We start from the raw sequence: 13,160 nt of genomic DNA on the forward strand, positions 1-13,160 counted from the left end.
ACAGCAGCATTAATATATGGTACTGTCTAAATTCTAAAATGTCTACCAATGATGCAGAAATACGAGGCACTGCTGACCGCTTCAACGTCAGCTATTTGAATTCCTTTCAGTTTTTGTCCAAATGTTGTGCTGTTTGACAGCCGTATCTTTTCTTTCCTCTTTTCATCCTATCGTCCAAGAAAGCTGTAAACAGTTAGAAAGACGTGCTAATTTTACTCCTGACAGTTTCCTGTCAGCATTGATTCAAAGTACAGCGAAGTTCAGTGAATCTTTACAATAAAGTAACAGTCACACTTTCATCCAGCTTTCAACCAAAAGGCAGAATCCCATTTTTTAACAAGATGATAATAACCAAGCAGGGCTGCATCCCACTATGAAAAACCCAGCAAACACCGCCTTCCTCCTTATGCTGCAGCCCGACTCATGGTAAGACACCAGTGTTGTCTGCCGGCTCTTGCTGACATTAACAAGATATGCCTTTCAAATATCATGGCCTTTGGGACTGGGTCAGAGTTACTATTAATAGAAGGTCAAGACTTCATGATAGTTTGGCACACGAGAGTGATAACTGAAAATAGAGTGTGTTAAAGCAGCTCTGCTGCAGCTGATTTTGTGTGTGTTACAGCTCAAGGCTCTAGAACAGATGTGATCCCTAGATGACTGGTTACTTGCAGTGCAGCTACTTACTGTAGACGTCCTGTGACAGTAGCATGAACATATTAAACACAACGGCTGATCGGGTTTCAGAGCTGATCAAATGTCCACAATGTGGATTCATAAAACAAAATCTGTCCTGTAATGCACAGATATAGTCACAACCTACAAAATGATAATTACCAAACTTTGCATTGCTTGCTTTTTAAGTGCATCAAAACAAACTTTAAAAAAATGGAATATACTGCTACATCTGCTGGCTCAGCCTCTCTTGCCAACTGTGGGGGAAAAACAAGTTAGCCACAGTAGCTGCCAGATATTATCACTATGTTTTTCTTCTACAATATCAGAAAATTATTTATACAGGGCTTTGCAGTAATGACACTAAAAACTAGAATAGCACCAACTACAATTCATACCTCCGCCAAGGCCCAAAATTCCCCTATAAAAGTCCCCTGATCTGGTTTCATCTGGATCTGCACCACATCAATTCATACCACCAGGTTTTTTGGAAATCCATCCTGTTGTTTTTGTGTCAAAACCCCCAGAAACCGACAGAGGTGAAAACAAACTCTTTGGCTAAGATAAATAAATATATTTAAACAAAGAAAAGTTTGGGACTTTTTCCACATTTTATCATTTAATGATAATAAGGAATAATTTGGAACCATTCAATCATCGTAGGCTGTCAGATTAAAGTCAAAGTCTTCCTTCATCATACAGTGCAATAAAGACAGTGAAGACAAATAAATAATATTTTTTTCTATATATGTAATTCTTTTTCCATTTTTATCATCGCTTATTCATTTATGTTTTTTGATGTATTAAATTGTCTGTATTATTAATCTTTTTAATGTAAATCTATTTACTCCATTACTCATTGTATTGCTGTATTGTTTTCATTCTATTCTATCTTCAAGAACCTTGAATCACAACTTGTGGTTTTCATCAGGTTGGTTTTCATCCGTTTAAATCAAATAAAAAACAAACTGAAAAGTAGATCGAACTCAATTAAACCTTATTATTCAGTCTCATATCATAGACGCAAGATGAGCCTCTTAGGTACTGCTGTTTGAAAACAAATTATAACATCTATCCACAACAATTGCCCCACCCACTATATACAGTCCACTCCACCCTCCACTGAATATTCATGTTGGTGCCTACAAATTGCTGAACCTGCTGCTGGGCTGTGGGTGCCTCTCTTGCTGTGTCTGGGCCTGGTGGTGTGCGCCTACCGTCTCACTGTTTACATTCTTCCATAGTCACAGAGCTGAGCTGCTCCCTCTGGTAGCACCATGTCGAAACCCTTGTCTGACCATGACAGGAAGAAACAGATTTCTGTGCGAGGCCTCGCCGGCGTTGAGAATGTTGCAGAACTGAAGCAGAGCTTCAACAGACACCTCCACTTCACGCTGGTCAAGGACAGAAACGTAGCAACCAGAAGGGATTACTACTTTGCCCTGGCCAACACTGTGCGGGAGCACTTGATTGGCAGGTGGATTAGAACCCAGCAGCACTACTATGAGAAAGATCCCAAAGTAAGTTCAAGACAGAGGAGCAGCAGAGGGTCGAGATCTGAACTCACATTACTCAGCGTTATTTTAACAGCTATAAAAGTTACGACTGTCTCACATCTTATATTTGTGATAAAGGAAGTTATGAAGCTTATAGTTTTCAACCAAGTATATGGGGGCGAATACTGACATTAATATTTGATATTATTGAGAACTGCAGCACACCCTCAGCATATGAAGAGAAGTCTGTTAGACCGTCCTCAATGTTTTCAATATCATTCTGTCCCATAACCTTGAATAAGATGGAAAATACTGAACTTAAACTACAGTTTTGGGGTCATGTACTGTGTGTATATGTGTATTGGACAGATACACTTAAAAAATGTGATAAGATTATAGATTTAAATCCAATGTTTAAGATCCAGCAGTGATTTCCAAACCTTTTGGCTTGTTAAGTCTTATGAAGAGCCACTTTCTTACTGGGCCCATTGTTGAACTTTTCATTTAAATAAGAGAAAAAAGAAATAATTATCCAATATCAGATAGTAGCATTAAATGCTGATTTTTATAGCAGAACTACTGTACAGTTAATCCACCTCATACAGATACAAGAGTTATGTTTCTTCTAAATGGATACATGAGTATCTATGATCTTATGAAACACATGATGTACAATAGTCTTTTACTTGTAATAGATTACTTCTACATTCAGTGTAGTGATGTAAGATATTTACATATACTGCACATATATGTGCAGAACCTTTACTGTAATAGATTATGTTTATATTCATTGTAACGGTACTTTAACTCAAGATATTTAAAAAATATTGCAAAATATATACAAATACAGAATTTTTAATTGTAATAGATTTTACTCAAGATGAGTACCTATATATCAAACATATATTTGTACAGAACTTTTACTTGTAATAGATTACTCCTTCGGTTGTAATGGTACCTTTACTAAACATAATTACATGTACTGCATATACATTTATATGCATCATTTTTACCTGTAATAGATTACTACATTCATTATAATGGTACTTTAACTTAAATAAAGGGTGCGAGAGGACAGGTTATATTTTCTTCAACTGTACTTTCAACAGTCTGACGTCAAAGTCATGACATTTAAACTTCACCCGGGCTTCTTAGCACTCTGCTGGTATGCGGCAGGTCTTATAGTGTGTTGAAACATGAAACGTCCCCATGACCCTCTCTGTCCCATCATCTCTGACCATAAAGCCCACAGCCTTTACTTGTGTCATATGAGCACATACCTCCGAGGGCAGCTGAGTTCATCTCGGTAACTGCAGAGGTATAAACAGCTCCAGAGAGAAACCTTAATGGAACAATAGGCTGCTGGTGTCACCAGAACTGCAAATCTGCAAATCTGCAAACGCCACCACATTACCGCTCGAAAATGTCACAGGAAACCGTAATTTAAATATAGGGTTTGGAAGCAGAGGGAAACTCGGCTCCAATTGAATTTACTTATTTAAAAAAGAAATGTTCCTGTGTAAAAGTGCAAGATCATTAATAACCCTGTCGAATAAAGGACGATCATTTTTCTTTTCACGCGCAGCTTCGGGAGAAAGTTTCCTCGCACACCTCAGCTTGCTCCAAACTAACAGTGCCCTCATAGCAAGACATTTACTCCTTACATTTAACTAGTTTGTTCTCTGATGGGCTAACCTCTAACTTGGAGACCATTTGAGCACCCGACTTGTGGCACTGAAAGGTCAAAGATGAATTCCTCAAAGGTCTCAACAGAAACATGGAGAAGAACGTCTGAGCTCAGTGTAGTTTTTTGTGCAAAGAGATCACACACTGATCAAAGCAATATTACTGTTACTCCTAGATTCATTTTTCTCACTTTGCTGATATGCATTGTTAAAAAAAAAATTGCATAATCAGCTGAAGCAAGGATTGAAGTCTGATAAAATTTGGAACATAGAGACCATTTATATTTCAGGGGATCCTGGTGAAAACTCAGCAATATGGTCAACAGTTAAATTCATTAATATTTTACTCATTTATCCGAACTGCTTGAACCCCATAATGAGAGGGATCAGGCTCAGGCTGACCTTTACAGTGACCTCTACAGGACCTATTTGTGTCCAGGGCCGAAATGTGTATGTGTTATGCAATACCTAAAGAAACACGCCCCCCCCCCCCCCTTCTCTTCTGCCGTTCCTCAGCGTGTGTCTGCACCTCCATGTCAGAGGAGGCCAAATAAAAAGCTTCTAAATGGCAAAGGCTAAACACAGGCTCAGATGGCACATTTCTATTCACCATCAACATTGAAGCAAAACTATGAAATTCAAAGGTTTCCTTGACGGACGTCTCATGTTTTAGGTTTTACTTCTGTGGAGAGGAAATATCTCTGATACTGTTCATATTACAGCTTCTGGCTCTTCATTCAGTTTGATATTGATTATTTCTCCCTTTTTCACCGAACTGTAGCGTGTGTACTACATCTCCCTTGAGTTTTACATGGGCCGCACACTCCAAAACACCATGGTGAACCTGGCGCTGGAGAACGCCTGTGATGAGGCCACGTACCAGGTTAAACGTTCATTCCTCTTAATATCTGTACAACCTTTACAAGCTACATATCTCAGAATCACTGCTTCATTCGTCCATGTTGTGATCTGCCCTCATGTGTAGTTGGGTCTGGATATGGAGGAGTTGGAGGACATGGAGGAAGATGCAGGTCTGGGTAATGGTGGCCTGGGTCGTCTTGCTGGTGAGTATATTTCTCCCTTCACATTAGATAAATATAAAAATCTTACTTGAAAACAAAAAAAAAGAAAACTAGAAAATTATTATGTGTAACACCAAGTCAAAGGTCTGTTTTTGTTTCCCCATGTGTCATCCCTGGTTTTCAGCCTGTTTCCTGGACTCCATGGCGTCCCTGGGTCTGGCTGCCTATGGTTATGGTATTCGTTATGAATTCGGTATCTTCAATCAGAAAATCGTCAATGGCTGGCAGGTTAGACATGTTCAGCTTCCAGGCCTCTGGTTGTCTTGTTATCGGAAACTTCATATTCTTGTGTCAGTGGGCAAGAATAGCTGCTCGTGTTTCTTCTCCACTTAAATCACCTGCGAGATGAGTTCCCTTCATTGTTACCGTGACCTGATGTTACTTCTCGCTTGCTTTGTCAGAAAGTTGTGCACGTAATTAGTGTATTTTTCTCCCTTGCAATAAATGTATGTCATTATCCAGGTTGAAGAGGCTGATGATTGGCTGCGCTATGGCAACCCCTGGGAGAAGGCACGTCCTGAGTACATGCGGCCTGTGCGTTTCTATGGCAGGACCGAGCATCACCATGACGGCGTCAAATGGGTTGATGCACAGGTAAAAAAACGACTTGTAGGAGACACACACACATGAAATATGTTTTCTGATAATACAGTCGTATGAACGTGTGCTGCTGTGATTGGCAGGTCGTGTTGGCTCTGCCATACGACACCCCTATCCCTGGCTACAGAAACAACGTTGTCAACACCATGAGGCTGTGGTCTGCGAAGGCCCCCTGCGATTTCAACCTTAAAGACTGTACGTGTCTGGTGAATGTTTCCCAGCATGCAACAGCTGTCAAATGAGAATGAGCTTGAACTGAAGAAGTTTATTTGTCTTACAGTCAATGTTGGTGGCTACATTCAGGCTGTGCTGGACAGAAACCTGGCTGAGAACATCTCCCGTGTTCTTTATCCCAACGACAATGTAAGTAATTATGACTAAATTACCTTTTAATCAATTCAGTATGACCATGTACATGTTAGTCTGGATAAGAGGAAACACCTGAGAGGTAGAGACACAGGAGCTGTGGACTGTATAGGTCCTGTATGACTATACATATATAGGGTTTATCATAACTCCACTGAGGGATGGATTTACATAATTTGGACCCCATCTTGAGTCTTTTGTCTTGATCCAGAGCCAGTGTGTGCTCTTTCAGCTTCCTCTGACACTGTCCTTTATATCTGCAATAAGACCTGACCACCATGTACCGACTCCCTGGAGGCTCGAGAAGGAGGATTTAAGAGATAACCATCTAACTCTCAATATAACTCATGTCAGGTCTGGTAATTTATGTCTGTGTAAGTGAGAGCAGAATCTGTAGCGGAGCCGATACTCCTGCTATGTTCAAGTCATTGTAGGCTGAGCTGCTGTTGCTGTTGTGCTTTGTGTGTCTGTTATCAATATGGAAGCACAGCAACAAGTTGATTCATTAATCAGTTGGTGAAAAATAAATATTGGAATTTAGCCAATTAAAAATCAGATAGCCTCCATTAGGAGTGTGTTTCCCCTAACCCAGTTATTATAAATTATAAGCTTTATTTTTGTGGCTTCCAAATTCTAAAAAATACTTTTCAGAAGTAAGAAAATATACATAATTCAGATTTTTTTTAAATTTAGGAATGCTTTGGTTCCAACACAAAACATGAAATTCAGCGTCTATAAATATGTCTATTTATAAAGGCAATTGCACATTAACACAATGCACACAATATTATGTTTGATATGGTGCTGAAATCATTATAATAAGATGACGATTCCCTCATAGGTTTTGGCTCCAGAGCCCCTCTAACCTTATTCTGAGATGTTCATGAGTCACTAATATGCAGGGGTTGATGTTTAATGAATAGAAAACCTTTTGTTTGCCTGCAGAAGAGAATAAGACAAATATGTGTCTTTATGCTCAGTTCTTTGAAGGAAAGGAGCTCCGTCTGAAGCAAGAATACTTTGTGGTGTCTGCCACCCTGCAAGACATCATCCGCCGTTTCAAGGTCTCCAAGTTTGGCTCCAGGGAGATTGTTCGCACAGACTTCAACAAACTGCCTGACAAGGTGAAGTGAAAAAACTCGACAAAATGGTTTCTGTCAGAAGTGGAAAGATTTCCCCCCCTGATGTTCTCGCAGTTCCTTCGTTAAATTGCTCCTGTCAGTGTGTATAACAAATTGTGGGTGGGTTTTTATTGTATCTCATCGGAGTGTTTGAGATGAACAGTATCTACACAGCACTTAGTGTGTGTCTGTGTGTGTGTGTGTGTGTGTGTGTGTGTGTGTGTGCTAATTCTGTGTTGACATTTAATGACGCGCTCTGTGTTCAGGTTGCCATCCAGTTGAATGACACTCACCCCGCCATGGCTATTCCTGAGCTGATGAGAGTTCTGGTTGATGAAGAGAAGCTGTCGTGGGATAACGTGAGGAAGAGCAAACCCTGACACAAACACAGAAGTTAAAGTTTAACACAATTTTAGCATTTGAAACCACAAGACACTTTTCTTGCAAATGCATCAGTTAATTGGGAGATCAAAACCACCAGAGCTAAATAGAACAAATGGATTTTTCTCAAATCTGTTATTTTTATAATAATTATTTTGAAATATGATCTCACACAGTAACATTTGTACTTTATGCATGTGTATTCTCTGCTGGTGTCCAGGCCTGGGACATCTGTGTGCGTACCTGCGCTTACACCAATCACACCGTCCTCCCCGAGGCCCTGGAGCGTTGGCCAGTCGATCTGTTTGCACATCTGCTTCCCCGTCACCTGGAAATCATCTACGAGATCAACCGCCGCCACCTGGAGGTCATTACTGCTCATTGCAGCACGACACAATTTCCATGTTACATTGAATGATGCGTCCTCATGGCTCCTCCTCCCCATATGTAGCAGAGGAAACACCAGCACACTGTCTCTGTGGAATAACAACATTATTTTTCCATTGAATAAAATAGTCTCTTTCTCTGTTCTTCTGAACACAGGGTTCATGTTCAAGACAAAGCTCGGTGCAATCAATGAATTTCAGTGAGGTTCAATTCAAAATGGGAGTAAACTTTAAAATGAATACCAAATTAAAATCATGAGGCTAGAAAAGCAAAAATAAACTATGATTTTTTTTATAATAACATCTGTCAGAGACGATTCACATAGACTCCACCTCCCTGCTGAATGTAAAGTGAAACGTATTTGACCTGAAGTGATGGGAGGGTTTAAAGAGACTGTCACAATGTAAAGATTTTCATTTATTTACATAGATACTAATGGAAGTCAGCCTCACATGCCACCTTGATATCATTAAAGAAAAGCTGTGATGACCTAGAGAGATAAAAAAAATATGATTCAGAAGGCAAAATTAAATTTAAATAAAACATTTATAATACAAGCTGTTAATTATTTTTTGTCTCATGTTCTTTTTTTGATTTGGCAGAGAGTTGCAGCCAAGTACCCGGGTGATAATGGTCGTCTGTGCCGCATGTCTCTCATTGAGGAGGGTGGACAGAAGAGGATCAACATGGCCCATTTGTGCATCGTGGGTTCCCATGCTGTTAACGGCGTGGCCCAGATACACTCCGACATCCTCAAAGCCACAATGTATGTCCTTAAAATAAAACTCATTTGCCTTGGTGATTCATAATTAACAGCAAACCATATAGTGCATGTAGCGCACAAGTCCCCAGCCTCTGTGGTTTCATGTGCAGCTGCATCATCTGATGTATGTGATGCTTCACTCCGCCTGCAGTTTCAAGGACTTCTTTGAAATGGAGCCGAAAAAGTTCCAAAACAAGACCAATGGCATCACTCCTCGCCGCTGGCTGGTGATGTGCAACCCCGGGCTAGCTGAGGTCATCGCTGAGGTCAGCTGTGTTTCATAACACAAATTTCATATTTTACAATGGAAACTGACGTGTGTTATATTCACTCTGCAAATTTTTGTTGATCAGAGAATTGGCGAGGACTTCATTCGTGACCTCGACCAGCTGCAGGGTCTCCGCAAGTACGTCAACGACGAGGCTTTCATCCGTGATATTGCTAAAGTGAAACAGGTGAAATAGCAAAGATCTTATTCTATATCTACTGTGAGTTTGAAATCAACACCATTAAGGCATTAAGAAGACAATTATTATATATATATAAAAAATAAATAAATATTACTTTATTGCCCTTGCCAAGGAAGTTATGTTTTCCCCCCATTTTCTTTAAAATTTGTGAGATAAGGTATTTTTCAACATTTTCACTGATTTCTCAGAGATTAATTTAAGGCTCTTGATGAAAAAAATCTGGCATGTTAAGGGGACAGACATCTATGAGTGTGATGAGCTTGATTGAATTTAAGACAACTCTTAGCCATTGGTGGAGCTATGTGCTCTACTGGGTGCCATTCTAGTTATAGCTGAATATAATCAATCTAAAGAGACCTGTGGCCCTTGCTCTATGATGCATCACACACTATGACACACCAACTGTTTTACTGCAACCTCTGAACCAGTGGGGGCAGCATGTATGAAAGTCTAGGAGTGTTGTCTTTTGCACCTCTGTGGTTTCCATGTTTAATGATGATGTTTATTTCCACTGTAATATTATAGAATTGTTTGATTTCTGAATGTACGTTTGTCTACAGGACATAAACAACCTCACACTGGGAAACAGAATTTATTGCATTTTATCTAACAAAGTTCTCTTTTTGACGATTCAGGAAAACAAGTTGAAGTTTGCCGTGCACCTGGAGGAGCACTACAAGGTGAAGATCAACCCCAACTCCATGTTTGACATTCAAGTCAAGAGAATTCACGAATACAAGAGACAGCTGCTCAACTGCCTGCACATCATCACCTATTACAACCGTGAGCACGCGCTTGAAATCCTTCATTCACTGATTTTAAGTGATTTCAAAGCATTTTCACTGAAAACACACACCTCAGTGCTTTAATCTCCTGATCTCTGCCAGGCATCAAGAAGGAGCCCAACAAGCAGTGGACTCCAAGAACTGTCATGATTGGAGGCAAGGTTTGTAGTTTCAAAAAAGGCATGAGCTCCAAAGACAAACCCACCAAACCCACTTATCCAACATTATTCCTCTCGCTGTCCGTTTGTTGCAGGCTGCTCCTGGGTACCACACTGCAAAGATGATTATCCGTTTGATCACAGCTATCGGTGAGGTGGTCAACAACGATCACGTGGTCGGAGATCGCCTGAAAGTCATCTTTTTGGAGAACTACAGAGTCACACTGGCAGAGAGAGGTAATTACCTAAACTGTGCCCTATTCTGATGTCTCCTTTCTTTATTTCATTTCCTCCTCTGCAGTTTTTGATAGACAGCATAAAAACATCAACTCTCTGTACGCTTGTCATTTTCCAGGGATCCCCGCAGCCGACCTGTCACAGCAGATCTCCACAGCTGGCACTGAGGCCTCTGGCACCGGCAACATGAAGTTCATGCTGAACGGCGCCCTGACCATCGGTACCATGGACGGAGCCAATGTGGAGATGGCCGAGGAGGCCGGCGAGGACAACTTGTTCATCTTTGGCATGAGAGTGGATGATGTTGATGAACTTGACAAGAAAGGGTGCGGAACGAACCCCAATCTCTACAAACATTGTTTTTGTACTTTGTCTTGACATTATGTTTTCATCAGAATGTATTTGTTTGCAAGCAAGAATATGCCAAAAACTACGAAACAGATTTCCATTAAAGGAGGATGTAGTATTGGTCAGGAAATAACCCATTTAATTTTAGTGTGGATCCAGATAAGGTGGCGGATCCAGGATTTATTTTCTTTTGATGATTTCTCAGATAATAATTCATAGATTCTTGATTAAAACAAATCTGTCTTCTTTAGGGGATAGATCTTTATGAGTGTTTGGTTCATATGCTAATATAATATAACAAGATCTAGTGAATTTAAATGAGGTTTCATAAGGCAGCTGTTTAGCCTTGGTGGTATGAACTTCACTGAGGGTTTGATCTGTAGCCAACAAACTCGCATCACTTTGTAATATCACTTGGTGCGTCTGCACTCGATTGTTGCACAAACAGCAGCTGAGGGTTTCTACACTAAAAAGGTGTGGCCTTGGGGAACCTGTCTGTGCCTATGTGTCGGGCAGGCACTGACAACACCTCTGTCATGAATGGGCTGGTTACCACAGCAACAGGCTCGTGCTTGTGTTTTTCTGAATGTGTTTATCATTTATTTTTGGGTTCTGCTTAGATACCATGCTGAAGAGTACTACAACCGCCTGCCGGAGCTGAAACAGGCTATTGACCAGATCGCTGGAGGCTTCTTTAGCCCAAAGCAGCCTGACCTGTTTAAGGAAATCATCAACATGCTGATGCATCATGACAGGTAAAGGCACATCTAACATTAGCAGCCCGAGGCACACACACGCATGCACACAAATACAAATAAGAATGTGTATAAACTTGCATGCTGGTGTGAAAAAGGAAACGGAAAGACAAAACAACTAGGCTGAATTCAGTACTACACCCACACACATTTACACGACACATGTCGTTCACTGCTGCTTGTGTGTTGTTCTGTATCTTTTTTAAACACACGTTCTTCCACAGATTTAAGGTTTTCGCTGACTATGAAGATTATATGAAATGCCAGGATAAAGTCAATGCTCTTTACAAGGTATGTTCATAAAAGTTTGATTTCCATGGTTATATCACAAATATCACCACGAACAGAAGAAGAGACAGAGCGAATTATCTCATTAATTACTGATCTTATTCATTTCTCGTCCATCCTCACGTCAGAACCCCAAGGAATGGACCAAGAAGGTGATCTACAACATTGCCGGATGTGGCAAGTTCTCCAGCGACCGCACCATTGCTCAGTACGCTCGTGAGATCTGGGGCATGGAGCCCACGCTGGAGAAACTCCCCGCCCCTGATGACAAGCTTTAAAACTGTCCATGTGACAGCTGACCGACGCCCCAATGCTGAGCAGGCAGAACGTTAACATTTTTCATAAGTGCATATTAACAGTATCCTGGGGACAGGCGGATGTAGAAAAACCCTTTACTGAAGTTTAGAGAGCTGCAGAATCATTGTTAACCTGTTTACAACTGGATAGAAGAGCTTTTTTGTGGGTTTGTGAATTCACCGGTAATAATGTTTTTATTTAAAAAAGGAAAAGTAAACTCAAAAAAATCCCACTCAAACTCATTCTGAATAAAATTTGTCCCACAATGACCTTTTTCTACTGTCCTCAATCAATTCAAGGAAAACCACGAATATTCCGGTCATTTGTCAAAGCATTAAATACAAAGTACATATGCAAATTATGTATTTTGTTACAAATATAATTCTATGCAGTATAATATAGTTCTTTTGTTGCTCATGACTGATTTTGCCTTCATCTGGGGTCATATTGTGAGCGCAGAGTCTCTGCAGAGAATAAGATCCCAGTGAAGTGCTTCATTAACCAACACAGTGCTGAGAAAAATAATGTGCAACCTGTGAAATTACCTGGTTTTGTGCTGTGATTGATGATAAAATATGACTCCGTCCTCATCACAATGTGTTTAAGCTGAAGTAAACCTGAGGAAAGCATCTCACTAATCATCACTGTTTCATTTCAGTCACTGTTTCATTTCAGTTCAACACCAAACTTTTCATTCTCTCAACAGCACATGCTCAACACAAGTGTCACCTTTTAATTGTCCCCCTGTAAACACAGGGCAGGTAGGAACCAATAGCATGGGGAATGTAAATTAGAAACCTGATTACACATATCCACATGTATAAAATAATTGACATATTATATACTTATATAGAAAAATATATTCATTAATAAAGCAATTTATCATAATAATATTTTTGGGGATATTACACAACTTAATATGCAACACAAATGAATATGAATATAATAATATTGTGGTACCAACAATTTAAAAACACATTTTTACAGTTACTCTGGTAACAATAATATTGCAGAAACAATTATATGATCTTTAGCATCTTAATTGAACTTTTAATATGTTCACGTTATGTTATGACATATGTTCTAAAATAATGTTCAGACATCGATGTTCAGATATATATCCTGACATGATCATTACATTTAACTGCCCTCATGCTCATGTGAGAGACAAATGAATGAGCTTCCTTCTGTCCATGACACTATAAATAATATTCAGTAGAGGAATCCATTATTGCTATCATCCTCTTATCAACACTGACTTTATTT

The 13,160-nt window shown here is 39.8% G+C and overlaps 1 protein-coding gene across 1 annotated transcript; it reads left to right on the forward strand.

The window, feature by feature from the left end:
* The first annotated feature begins 1,828 nt into the window (after window positions 1-1,828).
* On the forward strand, window positions 1,829-12,163 carry pygma (phosphorylase, glycogen, muscle A). Its single transcript, XM_020086249.2, has 20 exons — window positions 1,829-2,195; window positions 4,638-4,739; window positions 4,842-4,920; window positions 5,063-5,166; window positions 5,401-5,532; window positions 5,622-5,733; window positions 5,819-5,901; window positions 6,885-7,028; window positions 7,292-7,384; window positions 7,627-7,773; window positions 8,396-8,559; window positions 8,708-8,822; window positions 8,910-9,011; window positions 9,662-9,809; window positions 9,914-9,972; window positions 10,065-10,206; window positions 10,325-10,532; window positions 11,175-11,309; window positions 11,534-11,600; window positions 11,726-12,163. The coding sequence occupies exons 1-20, from the start codon at window positions 1,953-1,955 to the stop codon at window positions 11,873-11,875; spliced, it is 2,529 nt and encodes an 842-aa protein (XP_019941808.1). The 5' UTR covers window positions 1,829-1,952; the 3' UTR covers window positions 11,876-12,163.
* The last annotated feature ends 997 nt before the right edge of the window (window positions 12,164-13,160 follow it).

The sequence above is a fragment of the Paralichthys olivaceus genome, chromosome 15 (genome assembly GCF_024713975.1).
Source record: "Paralichthys olivaceus isolate ysfri-2021 chromosome 15, ASM2471397v2, whole genome shotgun sequence".
Taxonomy (NCBI): domain Eukaryota; kingdom Metazoa; phylum Chordata; class Actinopteri; order Pleuronectiformes; family Paralichthyidae; genus Paralichthys; species Paralichthys olivaceus.

Coding starts and splice junctions, on each gene's coding strand:
- pygma (XM_020086249.2), top strand. CDS start 1,953: ATGTCGAAACCCTTGTCTGACCATGACAGGAAGAAACAGATTTCTGTG. Junction 5,167..5,400: donor AAATCGTCAATGGCTGGCAG/GTTAGACATGTT, acceptor GTCATTATCCAG/GTTGAAGAGGCTGATGATTG. Junction 5,902..6,884: donor TTCTTTATCCCAACGACAAT/GTAAGTAATTAT, acceptor CTTTATGCTCAG/TTCTTTGAAGGAAAGGAGCT.